The sequence below is a fragment of the Monodelphis domestica genome, chromosome 1 (genome assembly GCF_027887165.1).
Source record: "Monodelphis domestica isolate mMonDom1 chromosome 1, mMonDom1.pri, whole genome shotgun sequence".
Classification (NCBI taxonomy): Eukaryota; Metazoa; Chordata; class Mammalia; order Didelphimorphia; family Didelphidae; genus Monodelphis; species Monodelphis domestica.
This window is the reverse complement of record NC_077227.1, coordinates 82,370,678-82,393,402: the sequence shown is the minus strand read 5'-3', so window position 1 is coordinate 82,393,402 and position 22,725 is coordinate 82,370,678. Positions and strand designations below refer to the sequence as shown.

At 37.2% G+C, this 22,725-nt stretch overlaps 1 protein-coding gene across 5 annotated transcripts in view; it reads right to left on the bottom strand.

Annotated features, from left to right (window-relative positions):
• The window catches only part of MYOF (myoferlin), a 166,170-nt gene that overhangs the window by 118,353 nt on the left and 25,092 nt on the right, over positions 1 to 22,725 (bottom strand). For all 5 annotated transcript variants that reach the window (XM_056802419.1, XM_056802423.1, XM_056802407.1 and 2 more), the window contains exon 3: positions 17,492 to 17,583. In XM_056802419.1, the coding sequence (XP_056658397.1) occupies positions 17,492 to 17,583 (92 nt within the window). The remainder of the gene's footprint in view (positions 1 to 17,491; positions 17,584 to 22,725) is intronic.

Sequence of the window (22,725 nt, the reverse complement as noted above, 5' to 3'; positions counted from 1 at the left end):
GAGAAAGCTTATGATTAGGATAACCTCATCATTCTGCAAGATATCATCAGCCATGGTCCTCTAATCATTGCCTTCTGATTCTGTGATTGGAGGATAGGGCTATGAATTCCAAATCTCCATTTCAGGAGAGACACAACCTCATTTCTCAATTGCTATATGACCTTGGGATTCTCTAACTGATTTCTCCACCATGCCCACATATCAGTTATCTTTCCCTCTCTCCTCTACTCTTTCAGTTGCCTTTTGTGTTTTTTCTTCCACCATTAAATCACAGGCTCCTTGAGGGCAGATGCTGTCTTTCTTTTTCCATGTTTGTATCCACTGTACCTAGCACAGTGCTTGCAACATAGTACCTGTTTAATAAATATTTACTGGCTGATTATCAGATATCTATCTATGAAGAAGATGAAAAGTTATGAAAAAATTCCAAGATGACAAAAAAGTAGATGAAAAACTTCATACTTGATGGCTTAAATATTTTTGGTGAAGAAGAATAAGAAGGAGGTAGATTATGGAAGGCTTTAGCGGTGAAGAAAAGTTTTCTTCTTTTCTTTTTTTTCTTTTTTTTCTTTCTTTTTTTTTTTTAAATATATTTTATTTGATCATTTCCAAGCATTATTCGTTAAAGACATAGATCATTTTCTTTTCCTCCCCCCCACCCCCCATAGCCGACGCGTAAGTCCACTGGGCATTAGATGTTTTCTTGATTTGAACCCATTGCTTTGTTGATAGTATTTGCATTAGAGTGTTCATTTAAAGTCTATCCTCTGTCATGTCCCCTCAACCTCTGTATTCAGGCAGTTGCTTTTTCTCGGTGTTTCCACTCCCATAGTTTATCCTTTGCTTATGAATGGTGTTTTTTTTCTCCTGGATCCCTGCAAGTTGTTCAGGGACATTACACCGCCCCTAATGGAGAAGTCCATTACGTTCGATTATACCACAGTGTATTAGTCTCTGTGTACAATGTTCTCCTGGTTCTGCTCCTCTCGCTCTGCATCACTTCCTGGAGGTTGTTCCAGTCTCCATGGAACTTCTCCACTTTATTATTCCTTTGAGCACAATAGTATTCCATCACCAACATAGTTTGTTCAGCCATTCCCCAATTGATGGGCATCCCCTCGTTTTCCAGTTTTGGGCCACCACAAAGAGCGCAGCTATGAATATTTTTGTACAAGTCTTTGTGTCCATTATCTCTTTGGGGTACAGACCCAGCAGTGCTATGGCTGGGTCAAAGGGTAGATATTCTTTTGTCGCCCTTTGGGCATAGTTCCAAATTGCCCTCCAGAATGGTTGGATCAGTTCACAACTCCACCAGCAATGAATTAATGTCCCTACTTTGCCACATCCCCTCCAACATTCATTACTTTCCTTTGCTGTTATGTTAGCCAATCTGCTAGGTGTGAGGTGATACCTCAGAGTTGTTTTGATTTGCATCTCTCTGATTATAAGAGATGTAGAACACTTCTTCATGTGCTTGTTAATAGTTTTGATTTCTTTATCTGAGAACTGCCTATCCATTTCCCTTGCCCATTTATCAATTGGAGAATGGCTTGATTTTTTGTACAATTGATTTAGCTCATTATAAATATGAGTAATTAAACCTTTGTCAGAGGTTTCTATGAAGATTTTTTCCCAATTTGTTGTTTCCCTTCTGATTTTAGTTATATTGGTTTTGTTTGTACAAAAGCTTTTTAGTTTGATGTAGTCAAAATTATTTATTTTACATTTTGTGATTCTTTCTATATCTTGCTTGGTTTTAAAGCCTTTCCCCTCCCAAAGGTCTGACATGTATACTATTCTGTGTTTACCCAATTTACTTATGGTTTCCTTCTTTATGTTTAAGTCACTCACCCATTTTGAATTTATCTTGGTGTAGGGTGTGAGGTGTTGATCTATTCCTAGTCTCTCCCACACTGTCTTCCAATTTTCCCAGCAGTTTTTATCGAATAGTGGATTTTTGTCCCAAAAGCTGGGATCTTTGGGTTTATCGTATGCTGTCTTGCTGAGGTCGTTTTCCCCCAGTCTATTCCACTGATCTTCCTTTCTGTTTCTTAGCCAGTACCAAATTGTTTTGATGACTGCTGCTTTGTAATATAGTTTGAGGTCTGGGACTGCAAGGCCCCCATCATATGTGTTTTTTTTCATTATTTCCCTGGATATCCTTGATCTTTTGTTCTTCCAAATGAACTTTGTTATGGTTTTTTCTAAATCAGTGAAGAAGTATTTTGGTAGTTCAATGGGTATGGCACTAAATAGATAAATAAGTTTGGGTAGGATGGTCATTTTTATTATATTGGCTCGTCCTATCCATGAGCAGTTAATGTTTTTCCAATTGTTCAAGTCTAGTTTTAGTTGTGTGGCGAGTGTTTTGTAGTTGTGTTCATATAGTTCCTGTGTTTGTCTTGGGAGATAGATTCCTAAGTAATTTATTTTGTCTAAGGTGATTTTGAATGGGATTTCTCTTTCTAGTTCTTGCTGCTGAGCTGTGTTGGAGATATATAGAAAAGCTGATGATTTATGTGGGTTTATTTTGTATCCTGCAACTTTGCTAAAGTTGTTGATTATTTCAATTAGCTTTTTGGTTGAATCTCTAGGATTCTTTAAGTAGACCATCATGTCATCCGCAAAGAGTGATAACTTGGTCTCCTCCTTGCCTATTCTGATACCTTCAATTTCTTTATCTTCTCTAATTGCTACTGCTAGTGTTTCTAGTACAATGTCAAATAGTAGAGGTGATAATGGGCATCCTTGTTTCACTCCTGATCTTATTGGGAATGCATCTAGTTTATCCCCATTGCAGATGATATTAGCTGTTGGTTTTAGATATATACTGTTTATTATTTTTAGGAATGACCCTTCTATTCCTATGCTTTCTAGTGTTTTTAATAGGAATGGGTGTTGTATTTTATCAAAGGCTTTTTCTGCATCTATTGAGATAATCATGTGGTTCTTGCTAGTTTGCTTGTTGATGTGGTCAATTATGTGGATGGTTTTCCTAATGTTGAACCAGCCCTGCATCCCTGGTATGAATCCTACTTGATCATGGTGAATGATCTTTCTGATCACTTGCTGGAGTCTTTTTGCTAGTATCCTATTTAAAATTTTTGCATCTATATTCATTAGGGAGATTGGTCTATAGTTTTCTTTCTCTGTTTTTGACCTGCCTGGTTTTGGAATCAGTACCATGTTTGTGTCGTAAAAGGAGTTTGGTAGAACTCCCTCTTTGCTTATTATGTCAAATAGTTTGTATAGTATTGGGGTTAACTGTTCTCTGAATGTTTGATAGAATTCACAGGTGAATCCATCAGGCCCTGGGGATTTTTTCTTAGGAAGTTCTTTGATGGCTTGATGGATTTCAATTTCTGATATGGGATTATTTAAGAATTCTATTTCCTCTTCTGTTAGTCTAGGCAGTTTGTATTTTTGTATATATTCATCCATTTCTCCTAAATTGGTGTATTTATTGCCATATAATTGGGCAAAGTAATTTCTAATGATTGCCTTAATTTCCTCCTCATTGGAGGTGCTGTCCCCCTTTTCATCTTTAATGCTGTGAATTTGCTTTTCTTCCTTCCTTTTTTTAATTAGATTGACCAGTACTTTGTCTATTTTGTTTGTTTTTTCAAAGTACCAGCTTCTTGTCTTATTTATTAAATCAATAGTTCTATCACTTTCGATTTTATTAATTTCTCCCTTAATTTTTAGGATTTCTAATTTGGTTTTCTGCTGGGGGTTTTTAATTTGATCGCTTTCGAGTTTTTTCAATTGCATTTCCAATTGATTGATCTCTGCTCTCCCTTGTTTGTTAATATGAGCTTTCAGGGATATGAATTTGCCTCTGATTACCGCTTTGGCTGCATCCCAAAAGGTTTGAAAGGATGTTTCGCCATTGTCATTTTCCTTGATGAAATTATTAATTGTTTCTATGATTTCTTCTTTAGCTAAACGGTTTTGGAGTATCATATTGTTTAATTTCCAATTGGTTTTAGATTTGGTTTTCCATGTACCATTACTAATCATTATTTTTATTGCCTTGTGATCTGAGAAGGCTGCATTCATTATTTCTGCTTTTTTGCATTTGTGTGCTATGTTTCTGTGACCTAATGTATGGTCAATTTTTGTGAATGTGCCATGTGGTGCTGAGAAGAAGGTGTATTCCTTTTTATCCCTATTTATTTTTCTCCATATGTCTATTAATTCTAATTTTTCTAAGATTTCATTCACTTCTTTTACCTCTTTCTTATTTATTTTTTGATTTGATTTATCTAAATTTGATAATGGTTGGTTTAAGTCTCCCACTAGTATGGTTTTATTGTCTATTTCTTCCTTCAATTCTCCTAGTTTCTCCATTAGAAATTTGGGTGCTATATTATTTGGTGCATACATGTTGATTAATGATATTTCCTCATTGTCTAGAGTCCCTTTTAACAAAATATAATTACCTTCCCTATCCCTTTTGATCAGGTCTATTTTTGCATTGGCTTTATCAGATATCATGATTACCACTCCTGCCTTCTTTCTATCAGTTGAGGCCCAGAAGGTCTTACTCCATCCTTTAATTCTGACCTTGTGGGTGTCAACCCGCCTCATGTGTGTTTCTTGAAGACAACATATGGTAGGGTTTTGGATTCTAATCCATTCTGCTATTCGTCTACGTTTTATGGGTGAGTTCATCCCATTCACGTTCAAAGTTATGATTGTCATTTGTGGACTCCCTGGCATTTTGATTGCCTTCCCTAATTCTAACCTTTTCTTCTTCGGCTCTACCTTTTAGTCCAGTGATTTACTTTGAATCAGTCCCCCTTGTCCCCTCCCTTGATGTTTCCCTTTTTAGTCCCTCCCTTTTGTTCCCTCCCCCTCCCCCCTCTCTTTCCCTCCCTTCTTGTTCTCCCTCTCCCCCTCCCCTCCTTGGTTTTCCCTTCTCCTTACCCTTGTTGGGTAAGATAGAATTCAAGATCCCAATGGATCTGGATGTTTTTCCCTCTCAGAGTTGATTTCCCTGAGATTGAGGTTTAAGTAAACCCCCCCCCCCTCTCTTCCTCTCCTTCTTATAGGAGTTTTCTTCCCCTCCCCTTCCCCTGTGAATCTTTGTGTGAGAACCATTATTCTATTTGGTCTTTCTTTACCCCCTATTTATACATTACATTTTCCCCACATATTAGTATACATAGGTTGATATAAATGTAGTCCTTATAGAAGAGAGTTTGAGTAAAAGAAGATAACATTTTTCCCCTTTCCTTAATATTTACCTTTTCAGGTATTCCTTGCTCTTTGATTTTCGGTATCAAACTTTCCACAGAGCTCTGGTCTTTTCTTTGCAAAAAGTTGGAAGTCTTCTATTTTGTTGAATGCCCATACTTTCCCTTGGAAGTATATAGTCAGTTTTGCTGGGTAGCTGATTCTTGGTTGGAGACCCAGCTCTCTTGCCTTTCTGAAGATCATGTTCCATGCCTTACGATCATTCAGCGTAGAACTGGCAAGGTCTTGTGTGACCCTGATTGGCATTCCTTTATATCTAAATTGTCTTTTTCTGGCTTCCTGTAGGATTTTTTCTTTTGTTTGATAGCTTTGGAATTTGGCAATTACATTCCTGGGAGTTGTCTTTTGGGGGTTTAGTGTAGAAGGTGTTCTGTGAGCTCTGTCAGTGGATGTATTGCCCCCTTGTTCTAGAATCTCTGGGCAATTTTCTTTGATTATATCTTGTATCACCATGTCCAGTTTGGTGTTTATTTCTGGCTTTTCTGGGAGTCCAATTATTCTTAAATTTTCTCTTCTCCCCCTGTTTTCCAGATCTATCACCTTGTCGGTGAGATATTTTATGTTCTCTTCTAATTTCTTGGTGTTTTGGCTTTGCTTTATTAGTTCTTGCTTTAAAGCCTGGTTTTCTTTTACAGTTTGGTCAAACTGGTTTTGTAGATGCGTGAATTTCTTTTGCATCATTTCCCACTTTTCCTCCCAGAGGGCTTCCATCTTTTTGGTCCTTTCTGATTCAAATTCTTCATGGGTTTGTGGAGAGTTTCTATTTCCTTTGGGAGATTTTGGAGAATTTTCTTGTATATCTTCTTCTATCTGCTCTGTATTTTGTATTTTGGCTCCATAGAATGTGTCCAGAGTCGCCCCTTTCTTCTTATTTTTCTTGGTATTTTGGGGCTTCTGTGCTTCTGTGGAGTTTGTCATCTCTGAACGTGGAGGATTGGCTTTTCTTGTCTTTGTCTGGTGATCAGAGGCTTTAGTCCTGGGCAGATGTTGGTTCTATGAGCGTTCCCTGGGTTAAACTGAATATGTCTCACTGGAACTGGAATGGAAGGGTCGGACCACGAGGCCACACTCTCCCCCTGGCTCGATTTCCGGAAGTTGCCTTCAGAATCCCTGGCCGTGAGGCTGTTTCGTCGGCCTGCGGGGGGATGGGCTGCAGCTAGCCCAAGCTCCGAGGGCGAGGACTTTCACTGAGACTTGGATAGCAGGATCCAGCCTGTGAGGCTGTCTTGCCCGCCCTGAGGGTTGCTGTTGTTTTGACCAGCTCTCTGCAGCGGAGGCCCCAGGCAGTAACTTTCACCCGGACCGACCAGCTCTTTGCAGCGGAGGCCCCAGGCAGTAACTTTCACCCGGACTGGGACTTGGGTAGAAGACCCTGAGGGTTGTTGTTCCTCAGACCCTGCTCTCTGAGCCCGGCGCGGCCGCTTCCGGGAGCCTTGGACTCTGCGCTCCTACCCCTGAGGTCCGAGGGATCTCGGGTTCTGGCTTTTAAGGGGAGCCGTACCTTTTGAACTGGGTCCAGGTCCAGGAGGAGGGTTCCCAGGGTCTGTGCTGTTGATCGTTTTGAATTTCGGCGCCTTAGGAGCTTCTAGTTTGAGATCGGTCGGGAAGGGTTTTCCGGAGATCTGAACTTCAGCTTTCTCTAAGCCGCCATCTTAACCGGAAGTCTCCGAAGAAAAGTTTTCTAATAGTTAATTTTTAAAAAACCCTTACTTTCCATCTTAAAATCAACACTATATATTGGTTCTAAGGTGGACAAGTGTTAAGAGCTAGGCAATGGGGATTAAGTGACTTGCCTAGTGTCACACAGCTCGGAATTGTTTAAGGTCACATTTGAATCCAGGACCAAATTTCTCAAGACCTGACTCTCAATCCACTGTGCCACCCAGCTGCCCTACTTCTACAGCTACTTAGAGGACTAAGCTAAGGAAGCAACAACGAAGGGGGAAAGGGACTTTTAAGGGCCCAAATATGAAGGTAGACAGCATAAATTAGTAATAGTTTCAGTCAACAGTTCTCAATTTGGAAAGGGGACTACTTCACTATAAATTTGATAAATTCCAAAGGCAGCTACAGAATACCACAGTCTGACCTGCAGAGTTAAAAGAACTTAGCTTTTCAAACTGTGCTTAGTGTTTCTTTTCAAATTCTAAGGGGAGCTGAGAAAATGACTGCATTGGAGAAGAGGAAACTTCCATTTATTTTTTGATCCTTCCCTTTGACAGGAAATTCCTCATAGTTTTTTTTAAAGGGTATGTTCCATGAAAGATCTCATGAGTCAGAATGAATAACTCCTTTATCTACTATAAAGCAGGAGGAAGAAATGGTGGTACCTAATAATTCTAGAAAGGGAAATCGACAACTGCTTGATTACATGGGTTGAGGGGGATATGATTGGCGATATAGACCCTAAAGGAACATCCTAGTGCAAACATCAATAGCATGGAAATAGGTTCTGATCAAGGACACATGTAATACCCAGTGGAATTGCACATCGGCTACAGGAAGGACAGGGGGGAGGGGAGGGAAGAATAGAATATGATTTTTGTAACCAAGGAATAATGTTTGAAATTGACCAAATAAAATAAAAAAAAAGAAAAAGGGAAATCAACATTAATAATGGGCTTTAGAGTTTTGTAAAACCGTTTATGGATATGACCTCATTTAATCATAATCTCATTTTGTAGATGAAGGAACTGAATCTCAGAGAAACTACATGACTTATTCATGGTCACACAGCTAGTCAGAGCCAAAAACATAAGTCCAGGCCTCTTGACTCCAAAGTCATCACTGTTTCCGCTATACCAAATTGTCTTATGAAGTAAAAAGGGAAGGAGCTCTGGACTTGGAGGCAAGATGGCTCTGGGTATGAATCTGAACTCTGACACTTAAGTTATGCAAACAAGGATAAGTCACTTAACCCTTCTGGGCTTCAGCTTCCTTATCTGTAGAATATGGATAACAGCAATCTTATTACATAGCATGGTGGAAGATGGTGATGGTGGAAACTATAGTGGAGTGAAGGAAAATGACTGATCCATGTAAATGTATAGTTATATAGGGGTACTATATTTGGATGGGAGATTTCAGATGCAGGTGGCAAACTCAAAGAATGGCTGGACATGAAGATGCATTTTTTTTTTTTTTGCATTTTGAGAGGTATATTACTGGTTTTTGTTTTTTTTTTAAAGGGAGAGAATATTTGGAAATTATTATCTTGTTCATCTTGCCACCTTCATGGAAGCTTGCTTTTGAACATCTTGGGCCTATTTGGATGTGCCCAATTTTAAAGATTTCTTGTGAAAATTTCTTTTACCTCTATTTACCCACCTCATATGGTTATAAAGAAAACAATCTATAAACATTAAAATCTGTAGAAGTATTAGAAAAATTTTTGTGATTGTTGGTAGATAATCAGAAAAATAATTTCACATTAATCTCATAAAATACTCATAGTTCCTGTGTAATTCCTACTCTCAGGAAATAATGATTTATCACCAATTTTCTTACACTGTAAGTATTGCTATGATATCTATTTCTTTCCTCCCTAGGGACAGAAATTGGTTGGTAATTGTTTTATATATTTGGACTTCCTAATTAAACTTCCCCATACATCTGTTTCTTCTTGAGATGATGCTTCTGCTTATCAGTTTCCATTATAATTCCTCACAATCACCATAGAAATAACTTTTATAGCCGATGTTCATAGGCAGTCAATTGTAAAGGCATTATCTTCTATTGTCTTGATGCAGAAATCCAGAAATACCAGTTGGCAAAAAGCCCTATTCACATGCTACCTGCCCATCATTTGAGGCCTAGAGCTTTATTGGAAGCTTTATTTTTAAATACAGTAGAAACAGAGACAAGAGAATGAGAGACAACAAGGAAACATGGAGGGTCAAGAAAGAGGCAGAGGTAAATGGGTAAGAAAGGGACAGAAACCACAGAACTCTATGTAAGACAGATATGAGGGAAAAAATGGAGAAATACACAGAGAAAGAAGCAATAGGTACAATAGCAAAGAGTAAAAGACAGAAAGTGGACTAGTGTAAGAATGGACCAATATATTGGAAGATTTTTCAAGTATTTGAAATTGTCTTCAATACCCTTTTGCATACTCAAGATTTCACATACTGCCCACCCCAATTTGTGTTCTGTGCCTTCATGATTTTCTCTAGCTACCCAGATACCCACTTGGCCCACCTTTCCTGGACCCCAATGCTCTGGGCCTAGCAGTCCATCTTATCCTCTCTCAAATGCCATCAAAAATAATTATCAGGCCCTATGATGGAAAGAATTCATGTTAGTGGTAAACATGATGATGAAGGTCTTCTCATCAAAGTAGATCTGTATTCAGGCTCATTTTTGAAATTTTGCCAACTGTATAGGACCAGCCAGAACTTGTATTCAAATAGTACTACCTTAAAAAGTCAACTCTATGCCATCATAACACAACAAACTAGGACTTGACCAGGGCAGACTGGCTATCTGGATGAAATTAATTAATTCTAGCACTGCCTATCTCTTCATTTACACTAATTTTTAAATAAGGATTTACTATTTTCCATTAGCATTGCACAGTCCCAGATGGTTTTTTATGTAGGTTCAGATTTTCTATTTTATTAATACTTTGGTACCAAATATAAGTTGGAATTTTTTAAAAGCTTTGCTTGACTAACAGAAGTAGACATCTGCATTTGATTTTCAGCACACTCATTTGTAGGGTAAGTCATTCAATTAGGAAAATGTGCCTTCAGCACTTTCCAACTAGGCATCTTCCTGGGATTCTTTATTTCCGCAAGATCACCCTGACTCTCAGAAACAAAGATACTGGAAACTACTTATAGGAATAAGAACAATTTGTTTATATTCTGCCAATCACATATATTGGTTTTATATGGAGACTGAATTAAATAAGATTATGAAAACTAAGACTTGATATAAAAGATAACTTTAGAAGAAGAATGCCACCTTCTAAAGACTTTCGTAAGCCAAAAGATCTTTCACAAAAACTTACTTCATACTAAACAACAGTTCTGCTCCCCTCCATTTAAAAACCTTTGTTTATGAATTGATATTTTAAATTTTGTCCAAAGATAAAATTCTTTTTTCAAAGCTCCACAAAGCCCCAAAACATTACTTCCTTCTTTTGCTTTCCCCTGTAACAGACCTTCCCAGGCTTGAATAGGTACCCTTGGTAAATCAAATCAATAAATATTTGTGGAATGTCTATTGTTTTCAAGGATATTCTAAGACCTATTTGATGGCCAAGAACCAAAGTTTTCAGATTTGAGATTTTTCATCAGGAAATGGAATTTTGTCTTAAACTACATGTGATGATAGCAGAGTTGAGGAAGGATTCAGGCTAAGTCTGATATTATTGGACTTCTTTCCCTCTATTTTAGTTTAATGTGCAAGACAACATCCCCCATTTTCTGATAATCTGTTTCTAACTTTGCTCTATACATTTGTGATGGTTTCTGAGACAAAAGAGAAAGAGAAACACAAACTCAGAGAGAGCCTGTTTCCAACAAACAGAAGAGCTTCCTTATGAGTCATACATAATTAAACTAACATTTCATTTTTCAGGTCAGCAAGAAAAAGGCTCCCCCTTCTTTGTTGTTGGGATTAGGGCACATGCATAAGTGCAAAATTCGTGGCTCTTTTAGTGGTCATGCTTATCAGATCACACCACTGGGAAATTAGGAACCCCAAATTTACAAATTTTCTTGTTAGCCATAGGTTACCAGAGCTTTTATTACATTCTAAACATTTTGAGGAGGAGGATAATAATTAATAATAACAATGTTTGAAGGTTTGTGAAGCACTTTACAAAAAAAAATTTGCCCTGTAATCTCCTCTTCGGTTCAAACTGTCCTCCTACAACAGTGGTCTTGTGATAGCTCAGGGTTCCCATAACTGTTCCCCAGCTGAGTTTGTTTTAAACAATTGATCCAAGTGTGTCTTTTGTGCCATTAGTCCAAGGCACAAAAATTGCTAGGTCTATCTCTATCAAAGATCACCTGAAATATGCCAAGAATAATTTTAACTTGATCTGATGATTAAGAGTGATTAATGTGAACTTTCTTGAATATGCTATGATATAGTAAGGCCATCAGGAGTTTATGAGATGTATGAGGATACTGCCTCCAAGCTCTTTAGAAATTATAATTTCTCATAAGACCCTCAGAACTGTCCTGGATCATTGCATTACTGCTATTAGAGAAGTCCATTGCATTTGATTGCACCATAGTATATCAGTCTCTGTGTATAATGTTCTCTATTAGTTCTGTATTAGTTCATTGAGGTTCTCCCAGTGCACATAGAAATCCTCAAGATTATCATTCTTTATAGCAAAATAGCATTCTATCGCCATCATATACCACAATTTGTTCAGTCATTCCCCAATCAAGGGACAATCCTTCATTTTCCAATTTTTTGCTACCACAAAGAGCATGGCTATGAATATTTTTGTACAAGTATTTTTCCTTATTATCTATTTGGGGTACAAACCTAGTAGTAAGGTATGCATTCTTTTAAAGCCCTTTGTGCATAATTCCAAATTGCCTTCCAGAATGACTGTATCTATTCACAACTCTACCAGCAATGCACTAGTATCTCAATTTTGCCACAACCCCTCCAACATTTATTATTTTCTCATACTATCATATTGGCCACTCTGCTAGGTGTGAGGTAGTACCTCAGAGCTGTTTTGATGTGCATATCTCTAATTATGAGAGATATAGATCACTTTTTCATTTGCTTATTGATAGTTTTCAGATGAAGAAATCAAAACTGTCTATTCATGTCCTTTGGCCATTTGTCAATTGGGAAATGGCTTGATTTTTTTGTACAATTGACTTAACTCCTTATAAATCTGAGAAATTTAACCTATGTCAGAGGTTTTTGTTATAAAATTTTTCCCAATTTATTGCTTCCTTTCTAATTTTGTTTGCATTGGTTTTGTTTGTACAGAAACTTTTTAATTTAATATAATCGAAATTATTTATTTTACATTTTGTAATGTTCTCTATCTCCTGCTTGATCTTAAATTCCTTCCTTTCCCATAGTTCTGGCAGGTATACTATTCTATGTTCACCTAATTTGTTTATGATTTCTCTCTTTATATTTAAGTCATTCTACCCACTCTGAGTTAATCTTGGTATAGGGCAGTGATGGGCAACTTTCTGAGCTTGGTGTGTCAAAGTTCACCAAAAAACTGAGCATAACTCAGGTGGTGTGCCACTTTGAGAAAAAGACCATAATTTTGTGATATTTATAGTTTAAATAACAAAAATGTATAATTGTAACATATAATCCATATCTTTATAGACACTAGATTGTCAAGAGGCCTGGTTTCCTACGACGGCTATGCCACTAATTTGCCATTTGCATTGAGGTAAGTTAGTTCTCCCTTCTCGTTTCCTCATCTATAAAATAAGAAGCTTGGATTAATAACCTCTAGTAATCCTTTCATCAGCTGAAGAATAACCTGAGGTTATGATGGGCTAAATGTTTGGAATAGAGGGAAGATTCCAGAAAGAGCCAGTCTGAGTGAGTGTCAGGAAATAGAGGACAGAAGGACATCCATGGTAAATTTCATCTAGATAGTAACTACCAGCAATGTATGGTATACACTTGGAATCATATTGGTACAGTGATAAAAAAAAAAAAAAGCCTTAAAGATCCATACAAACACCAGTAGCTGTTCATCTTATTCATCATCACCATTTTGCCTCAAACTAGACTACATATCACATGTTTGCATGCTTCTTACTTAAAACAGGGAAGGAAAAAACTCATCTATTTCTCACCCAAGAAACAGATGGCCTCCAAAATTTCTGCATATTTGCTTGTCTGTAAGAGAAAACTGCTATAGCTCTTCCCGGTAAACTTTTTACATTCTACTATTTCAGCTAAAAATATCTACTTAGCTAGCACTCCTCTCTGTCTCTGGGCTGGATGGTCATTGGTATGGGATCAAGGAAGAGAGGGGCATAGGCAGGATTTAGGAAAGAATCTTTCCTTACCCTACATCTTAATGGAGAGATATTGTAGAGGCTACTAACTACTTATGGCACAAACCTTTTTCTACATACTTTATATATATATATATATATATATATACACACACACACACACACACACACACACACACACACATACATATGCTTACTTGCACAATTATGGCCAAGTACCCTCTCCCATCCCCTCAGGGTTGGGTCTATTTACTTATAATTTCAGGCACAGCAGATGTTAAATACAGCAACTGCTTGCTAAGAGTTTAATCCATTAACCAGAGCTCCAACATACAGAACACAATTCCTTCCAATGATAAAGGAATGTTTTGCTTCCACAGACAGGTGAGGAAAATCCTTATCCAGTGAATACTTCTCTTTTAAAAAATCAAACTCTATTAAGAGTAAAAAATGAAATGGAAAAATTTAAACAAATAACATAATTCCAACAAAAAATATCTATTTTGTCCTGGTAGGATTTTTGAAGGTGGACAATCCAAATAATTGCCTAATTATGCCATTATGTTTAGTCTATAGAGTCCTTCAATATGAAACTTTCCCAGATTCTTCTACCCCCTCACACATCTATTAGCATTCACATCACAAAAATAAATTTCTTTGTATATATTTATTTAAATATAAGCTTCTCCCTTAATGTTATTGTCTTCTCTGAGATTATAACCAATTTATTTTGTATGTGTCTTGTTATTTAGAGAGTTGTCTGTTGACTCTCATATTTAGATTGTGAATTCCTGGAAGGAACTATTTTTACCTTTCATCAAATATAGATCAGTGACTGGCACATAATGGGGCTTAATAAATGCTTGTATAAGTGCTGACTCCTAAATTTCTATACCTTGGAGCAAACCCCCAGGTTGCGCTGCCCTGGTTGAGTCTCTGCCTAGGCCTGGTTTAGCTGAATTTTCCAAGTACTTCCTGGCCTTAAAGGACTTGAGAACTCAGAGATAGCTAGATAGTATCACATGGCACAGAGCACTGGGCTTGGAGTCAAGAAGACCTGAATTCAATCCAGCCTAAGTCACTTGCTAGCTTTGTGATCCGAGTAATTCACTTAACCTCCATGTGCCTCAATTTCTTTAAACATAAAATGAGGATAATAACACCTACCTTGTAGGGTCATTATGAGGATCAAAAAAGCTATATGAAGAATATGGAAGAGGAGGAGGAGGAGGAAGAACAGCAGCAATAGTAGCACCAGGCACTTAAGAGGCATTATATTATTTTCTTCCCTTCTCTTTGCTGAAATGCAAATGTTCTCTGGGAGGGTCAGGGTCAGCTTATAGTAGGGGCTCAAAAATAGTTAATTGAATGGAGTGGATCTGACAAGCCTTCTATACCTTATTTCTAATTATTTTGTCAGATCCACTCCATTCAATTAACTATTTTTGAGCCCCTACTATAAGCAAAGCAGTGGGTACAAAGATGATGGATAAGATGGTATCTACCCTCCTGAAACTATGTTTACTGGAGGTTGGAGATAAGATTTACACAAATAAATGCCACAGAGGCAAGGGTGAAAGTGTGGAATCTAAATAGGAAGAAACAAGCTGCTCTGAGAAGGAAAAGCACAAGGGACCAGAAAATAAGAAGGTGTTGTTGGGCTTTTTGTTTATTCACTGCCCTGTTGTATGTGTAGAAAAATAAAATCAACCATTTTGATTTCAGAAATCTAAGTAGATTATTTTCTGTTGGAAAGCCCATCCCTATGAAACTTACTTCAATCTCCCAACCTATACAATGGCCCTCTGCTCCTTCCTTCACTTCACCACTTTCATCAGTTGGTCCTAGTACTTCTTCCACTCATGCTGATGGTAGCCCCTCTGGGCCTTAAATAAGTCATTTTTATGGTTACTGTAGCTGAAAAATTCATCCCTTGCCTGTCAAACCTATTGTTAATTAATTGAACAGACATTTATTGAGAGCTTGCTATGCTTCAGGAACTGTGCTAGGAGCTAGAGATATAAAAGTAAAACAAACCAGTCTTAGGACTCATGAGAAGACATGCATTCATTTAAGTAAATATTTAGCAGTCTACCTTTGAGGTAGAATGTAATCTTTGGGGAGCAGCTACAAATACAGTTTGTATAGGATGCAGACATACTGTGTGGTGGAAAGTAACTCAAAATAAAGGTATAAAGAAGACTTATGATGAAATGTGCTACCCAACTCCAGGTCAAGAGACAGTGGATTTGGAGTGTGTACTAAAAATTGTTTTGTTGGGCTTTTTTGACATGGTTAAAGCAAGACTTTTTTTTGTTTGACTATATTTATTTTTAACAGGTTTTGATTTTGCTTTTTTATTAAAAAAATTTTTTTTTGGTTTCTCAATTGGTGGAGAAGTTGTGTGGAAGACGTCATTCATGCCGGGCAGCTAAGAGGCTTAGTGGATTGAGAGCCAGGCCCAGAGATGAGAGGTCCCGAGTTCAAATCTAATCTCAGTCACTTCCCAGCTGTGTGACCCTGGGCAAGTCACTTGCCTATCCCTTACCACTCTTCTGCCTTAGAACCAATACACAGTATTGATTCCAAGATGGAAGGTAAGGGTTTAAAAAAAAAAAAAAGATGTCATTTTATGGTCAGGAAAGAGACTAGAAATAGGGAGATTAGGAAATTATCAAAATGGTCTAGATAAGAAATTATGAAGAGAGTGAATGAAGAATCTCTAGGAGAATTCTGAGATTGTAAACTTAAGTGGCTTGATGATTGATATCTGCTACTTTTGGAAATAGGGATGTTTGTAGGAGGAATGAGGTTAGGAGAGAGGATGATGAATCCCATTTTGGACATGTTGACTTTCAGATATTAATAAAACAGCTAAGTGGATATTGTTGGCCACTGAAAATATGGAAATAAATTATGGCTGGATTGGAAAAATCACATGACCAGAGATCATAATTGGATCTATGAAAGAAAATGAGTTCATCAAGGGAAAATGTAGAGAGAAAGAAGGAAGGGAAGGGAAGGAAGAAGGAAAGGAAAAAGGGAAAGAAAGGGATAAAGGAAAGGCATTCCAAAAAAGTAGAATAAAATAAGTTAAAACTTAGTAGCAAAAGGTACAGGATGGGAGCAGCTAGGAAGTTCAGTGGAAAGAGAGCCAGGCCTGTAGACAGAAGGTCCTGGGTTCAAATTTGACCTCAAACACTTCCTAGACAAGTGATCCTGGACATGTCACTTCATCCCAATTGCCTACCTTTTATCATTATTCTGCCTTGGAATCAATACTCCATATCAATTCTAAGACAGAAAGTAAGGGTTAAAAAAAAGGAGGGGGGAAGGTATTGGAGGAGTTTGGAGACCATAAGTAACTCATAAGAGAATAAACTTCACTCTGACTTTAGGGATACCTTTGCTTTTATTCTTGCCATACCTTCTCAGGAAATACCCCTTTGTAAAAGGTAATTGATGTTAATTGGTTAATTAACATTAAGGAGAGATAAACTTGTCAAACTGATAACAGATTTTAGAGAGAATACACCAGATGTGGCTTCTCTGCAACCTACTAGTTCAGTGGTTCTCAACCTTTCTAATGCCGTGACCCTGCAATACAGTTCCTCATGTTGCAGTGACCCCAAACCAAAAAATTATTTTGGTGGCTACTTCAAAACTGTAATTTTGCTAGTTATGATTCGGAATGTAAATACCTGATGTGCATTATGTATTCTCATTGCTACAAACCACAGGTTGAGAACCGCTGTACTAGAGAAACCACTAATCTCCTCAGGACACCCTTAGAACTATGAGGAAGAGAACCAACTGGTCAATGCAAGTGAACTTGGGAAAACAGGCCCCAAAGCTTGGCTTACACTCAGGAAAAACTTATCACTTTGAAGGACTAGTGGGATTTTCTAGTGAGTATACAACAAGCAACTGAGAATCAGATGAGAGCTGACTTGAGAGGTCAGAGGTGGAGATGAAATTTTTCTCTTTCCCAATGAATCAAAACAGCCAAATCTTTTGGTCCTGTCCAATTTAGCAACACAAATCACAATCACCATGCTAACTGTTAATAGATATCTATAATAATTCAATGTGCAAAGCATTGTATTCATGCAGCGATCTTCATTAACATGTGATCAAATTGAAATTTTTTAATGCTTAAGTGCATTCCTTTTATAAAAACAATAGCGCAATACTGTTTATAATACTGTTTATAAAAACAGTAGCGCAAAAGTTAAACAGCAGAAAAAAAAACTTACTTATTTTGTCCAATTGTCTCGAAATCTTTCACAGTGATGCCAAGAGTAGATGAAAAGTCCAATGGTATGCCCTTCAAATCAAATTCAAATATCTATGAAAAGAAAAAAATTAAGTTAGATTATTCTAAGGGACAATGAATTGCTTTTTTTTTTATTTTTTTTAATATATTTTATTTGATCATTTCCAAGCATTATTCGTTAAAGACATAGATCATTTTCTTTTCCTCCTCCCCCCCACCCCCCATAGCCGACGCGTAAGTCCACTGGGCATTAGATGTTTTCTTGATTTGAACCCATTGCTTTGTTGATAGTATTTGCATTAGAGTGTTCATTTAGAGTCTATCCTCTGTCATGTCCCCTCAACCTCTGTATTCAGGCAGTTGCTTTTTCTTGGTGTTTCCACTCCCATAGTTTATCCTTTGCTTATGAATGGTGTTTTTTTCTCCTGGATCCCTGCAAGTTGTTCAGGGACATTACACCGCCACTAATGGAGAAGTCCATTACGTTCGATTATACCATAGTGTATTAGTCTCTGTGTACAATGTTCTCCTGGTTCTGCTCCTCTCGCTCTGCATCACTTCCTGGAGGTTGTTCCAGTCTCCATGGAACTTCTCCACTTTATTATTCCTTTTAGCACAATAGTACTCCATCACCAACATATACCACAGTTTGTTCAGCCATTCCCCAATTGATGGGCATCCCCTCGTTTTCCAGTTTTGGGCCACCACAAAGAGCGCAGCTATGAATATTTTTGTACAAGTCTTTGTGTCCATTATCTCTTTGGGGTACAGACCCAGCAGTGCTATGGCTGGGTCAAAGGGTAGATATTCTTTTGTCGCCCTTTGGGCATAGTTCCAAATTGCCCTCCAGAATGGTTGGATCAGTTCACAACTCCACCAGCAATGAATTAATGTCCCTACTTTGCCACATCCCCTCCAGCATTCATTACTTTCCTTTGCTGTAATGTTAGCCAATCTGCTAGGTGTGAGGTGATACCTCAGAGTTGTTTTGATTTGCATCTCTCTGATTATAAGAGATGTAGAGCACTTCTTCATGTGCTTGTTAATAGTTTTGATTTCTTTATCTGAGAACTGCCTATCCATTTCCCTTGCCCATTTATCAATTGGAGAATGGCTTGATTTTTTGTACAATTGATTTAGCTCATTATAAATATGAGTAATTAAACCTTTGTCAGAGGTTTCTATGAAGATTTTTTCCCAATTTGTTGTTTCCCTTCTGATTTTAGTTATATTGGTTTTGTTTTTACAAAAGCTTTTTAGTTTGATGTAGTCAAAATTATTTATTTTACATTTTGTGATTCTTTCTATATCTTGCTTGGTTTTAAAGCCTTTCCCCTCCCAAAGGTCTGACATGTATACTATTCTGTGTTTACCCAATTTACTTATGGTTTCCTTCTTTATGTTTAAGTCACTCACCCATTTTGAATTTATCTTGGTGTAGGGTGTGAGGTGTTGATCTATTCCTAGTCTCTCCTACACTGTCTTCCAATTTTCCCAGCAGTTTTTATCGAATAGTGGATTTTTGTCCCAAAAGCTGGGATCTTTGGGTTTATCGTATACTGTCTTGCTGAGGTTGCTTTCCCCCAGTCTATTCCACTGATCTTCCTTTCTGTTTCTTAGCCAGTACCAAATTGTTTTGATGACTGCTGCTTTGTAATATAGTTTTAGGTCAGGGACTGCAAGGCCCCCATCGTATGTGTTTTTTTTCATTATTTCCCTGGATATCCTTGATCTTTTGTTCTTCCAAATGAACTTTGTTATGGTTTTTTCTAAATCAGTGAAGAAGTATTTTGGTAGTTCAATGGGTATGGCACTAAATAGATAAATAAGTTTGGGTAGGATGGTCATTTTTATTATATTGGCTCGTCCTATCCATGAGCAGTTAATGTTTTTCCATTTGTTCAGGTCTAGTTTTAGTTGTGTGGCGAGTGTTTTGTAGTTGTGTTCATATAGTTCCTGTGTTTGTCTTGGGAGATAGATTCCTAGGTATTTTATTTTGTCTAAGGTGATTTTGAATGGGATTTCTCTTTCTAGTTCTTGCTGCTGAGCTGTGTTGGAGATATATAGAAAAGCTGATGATTTATGTGGGTTTATTTTGTATCCTGCAACTTTGCTAAAGTTGTTGATTATTTCAATTAGCTTTTTGGTTGAATCTCTAGGATTCTTTAAGTAGACCATCATGTCATCCGCAAAGAGTGATAACTTGGTCTCCTCCTTGCCTATTTTGATGCCTTCAATTCCTTTATCTTCTCTAATTGCTACTTTTCCCAGCAGTTTTTATGAAATAGTGGATTTTTGTCCCAAAAGCTGGGATCTTTGGGTTTGTCATATACTGTCTTGCTGAGGTTGCTTGCCCCCAGTCTATTCCACTGATCCTCCTTTCTTTCTCTTAGCCAGTACCAAATTGTTTTGATGACCGCTGCTTTATAATATAGTCTGAGATCTGGGACTGCAAGTCCCCCTTCCTTTGTATTTTTTTTCCATTGTTTCCCTGGATATCCTTGATCTTTTGTTCTTCCAAATGAACTTTGTTATAGTTTTTTCTAAATCAGTAAAAAAAATTTTTGGAAGTTCCATGGGTATGGCACTAAATAGATAGATGAGTTTGGTTAGGATGGTTATTTTTATTATATTGGCTCGTCCTACCCATGAGCAGTTAATGTTCTTCCAATTGTTCAAGTCTAGTTTTAGTTGTGTGGAAAGTGTTTTGTAGTTGTGTTCATATAGATCCTGTGTTTGTCTTGGGAGATAGATTCCTAAGTAATTTATTTTGTCTAAGGTGATTTTGAATGGGATTTCTCTTTCTAGTTCTTGCTGCTGAGCTGTGTTGGAATTCTATAGAAATGCTGATGACTTATGTGGGTTTATTTTGTATCCTGCAACTTTGCTAAAGTTGTTGATTATTTCAATTAGCTTTTTGGTTGAATCTCTAGGATTCTTTAAGTAGACCATCATGTCATCTGCAAAGAGCGATAATTTGGTCTCCTCCTTGCCTATTTTAATGCCTTCAATTTCTTTTTCTTCTCTAATTGCTACTGCTAGTGTTTCTAATACAATGTCAAATAATAAAGGTGATAATGGGCATCCTTGTTTCACTCCTGATCTTAATGGGAATGGATTTAGTTTATCCCCATTGCAGATGATATTAGTTGATGGTTTTAGATATATACTGTTTATTATTTTTAGGAATGACCCTTCTATTCCTATGCTTTCTAGTGTTTTTAGTAGGAATGGGTGTTGTATTTTATCAAAGGCTTTTTCTGCATCTATTGAGATAATCATGTGGTTCTTGTTGGTTTGCTTGTTGATGTGGTCAATTATGTGGATAGTTTTCCTAATATTGAACCAGCCCTGCATCCCTGGTATAAATCCTACTTGATCATGGTGGATGACCCTTCTGATCACTTGCTGGAGTCTCTTTGATAGTATCCTATTTAAGATTTTTGCATCTATATTCATTAGGGAGATTGGTCTATAATTTTCTTTCTCTGTTTTTGGCCTGCCTGGTTTTGGAATTAGTACCATGTTTGTGTCATAAAAGGAGTTTGGTAGAACTCCCTATTTGCTTATTATGTCAAATAGTTTGTATAGTATTGGAGTTAGCTGTTCTTTGAATGTTTGATAGAATTCACCGGTGAATCCATCAGGCCCTGGGGATTTTTTCTTAAGAAGTTCTTTGATGGCCTGTTGGATTTCTTTTTCTGATATGGGATTATTTAAGAAATCTATTTCTTCTTCTGTTAGTCTAAGCAATTTGTATTTTTGTAAATATTCATCCATATCACCTAGGTTGGTATATTTATTGCCATATAGTTGGGCAAAGTAGTTTTTAATGATTGCCTTAATTTCCTCTTCATTGGAGGTGAGATCCCCCTTTTCATCCTTGATGCTGTTAATTTGCCTTTCCTCTTTCCTTTTTTTTTAATTAGATTAACCAGTACTTTGTCTATTTTGTCTGTTTTTTCAAAGTACCAGCTTCTAGTCTTATTTATTAGGTCAATAGTTCTATCACTTTCGATTTTATTAATTTCTCCCTTAATTTTTAGGATCTCTAGTTTGGTTTTCTTCTGGGGTTTTTTAATTTGTTCGTTCTCAAGTTTTTTAATTTGCATTTCCAATTCCTTGATCTCTGTCCTCCCTAATTTGTTAATATATGCACTCAGGGATATGAATTTTCCTCTAAGTACTGCCTTGGCTGTATCCCATAAGGTTTGAAAGGATGTCTCGCCGTTGTCATTTTCTTCAACAAAATTATTGTTTCTATGATTTCTTCTCTAACTATCCGATTTTGGAGTATATTATTTAATTTCCAATTAATTTTTGATTTGGCTCTCCATGTACCCTTACTGATTAATATTTTTATTGCCTTGTGATCTGAAAAGGTTGCATTTATTATTTCTGCTTTTCTGCATTTGAGTGCCATGTTTCTGTGACCTAGTGTATGATCTATTTTTGTGAATGTGCCATGTGGTGCTGAAAAGAAGGTGTATTCCTTTTTGTCCCTATTTATTTTTCTCCATATGTCTATTAACTAATTTTTCTAAAATTTGATTCACCTCTTTTACCTCTTTCTTGTTTATTTTTTGGTTTGATTTATCTAAATTTGATAGTGGTTGGTTCGAGTCTCCCACTAATATGGTTTTACTGTCTATATCCTCCTTCAATTCTCCTAGTTTCTCTATTAAAAATTTGGATGCTATACCATTTGGTGCATACATGTTGACTAGTGATATTTCCTCATTGTCTATACTCCCTTTTAACAGAATATATTTACCTTCCCTATCCCTTTTGATCAGGTCTATCTGCGCTTTGGCTTTGTCAGATATCATGATTGCAACTCCCGCCTTCTTTCTATCAGTTGAGGCCCAAAAGGTCTTACTCCAACCTCTAATTCTAACCTTGTGAGTGTCAACCCGCTTCATATGTGTTTCTTGAAGACAACAAATGGTAGGGTTTGGGGTTCTAATCCAATCTGCTATTTGTCTACGTTTTATGAGTGAGTTCATCCCATTCACGTTCAAAGTTATGATGGTCATTTGTGGATTTGCTGGCATTTTGATATCTTCCCCTAGTTCTGACCTTTCTTCTTTAGCTATCTCCTTTTGAACCAGTGATTTGCTTTCGGTCAGTCCCCCTAGTCCCCTCCCTTGAGATGCTTCCCTTTCTAGCCCCTCCCTTTTTGTGCTCCCTTCCCCTCCCCCTCCTCTTCCCTCC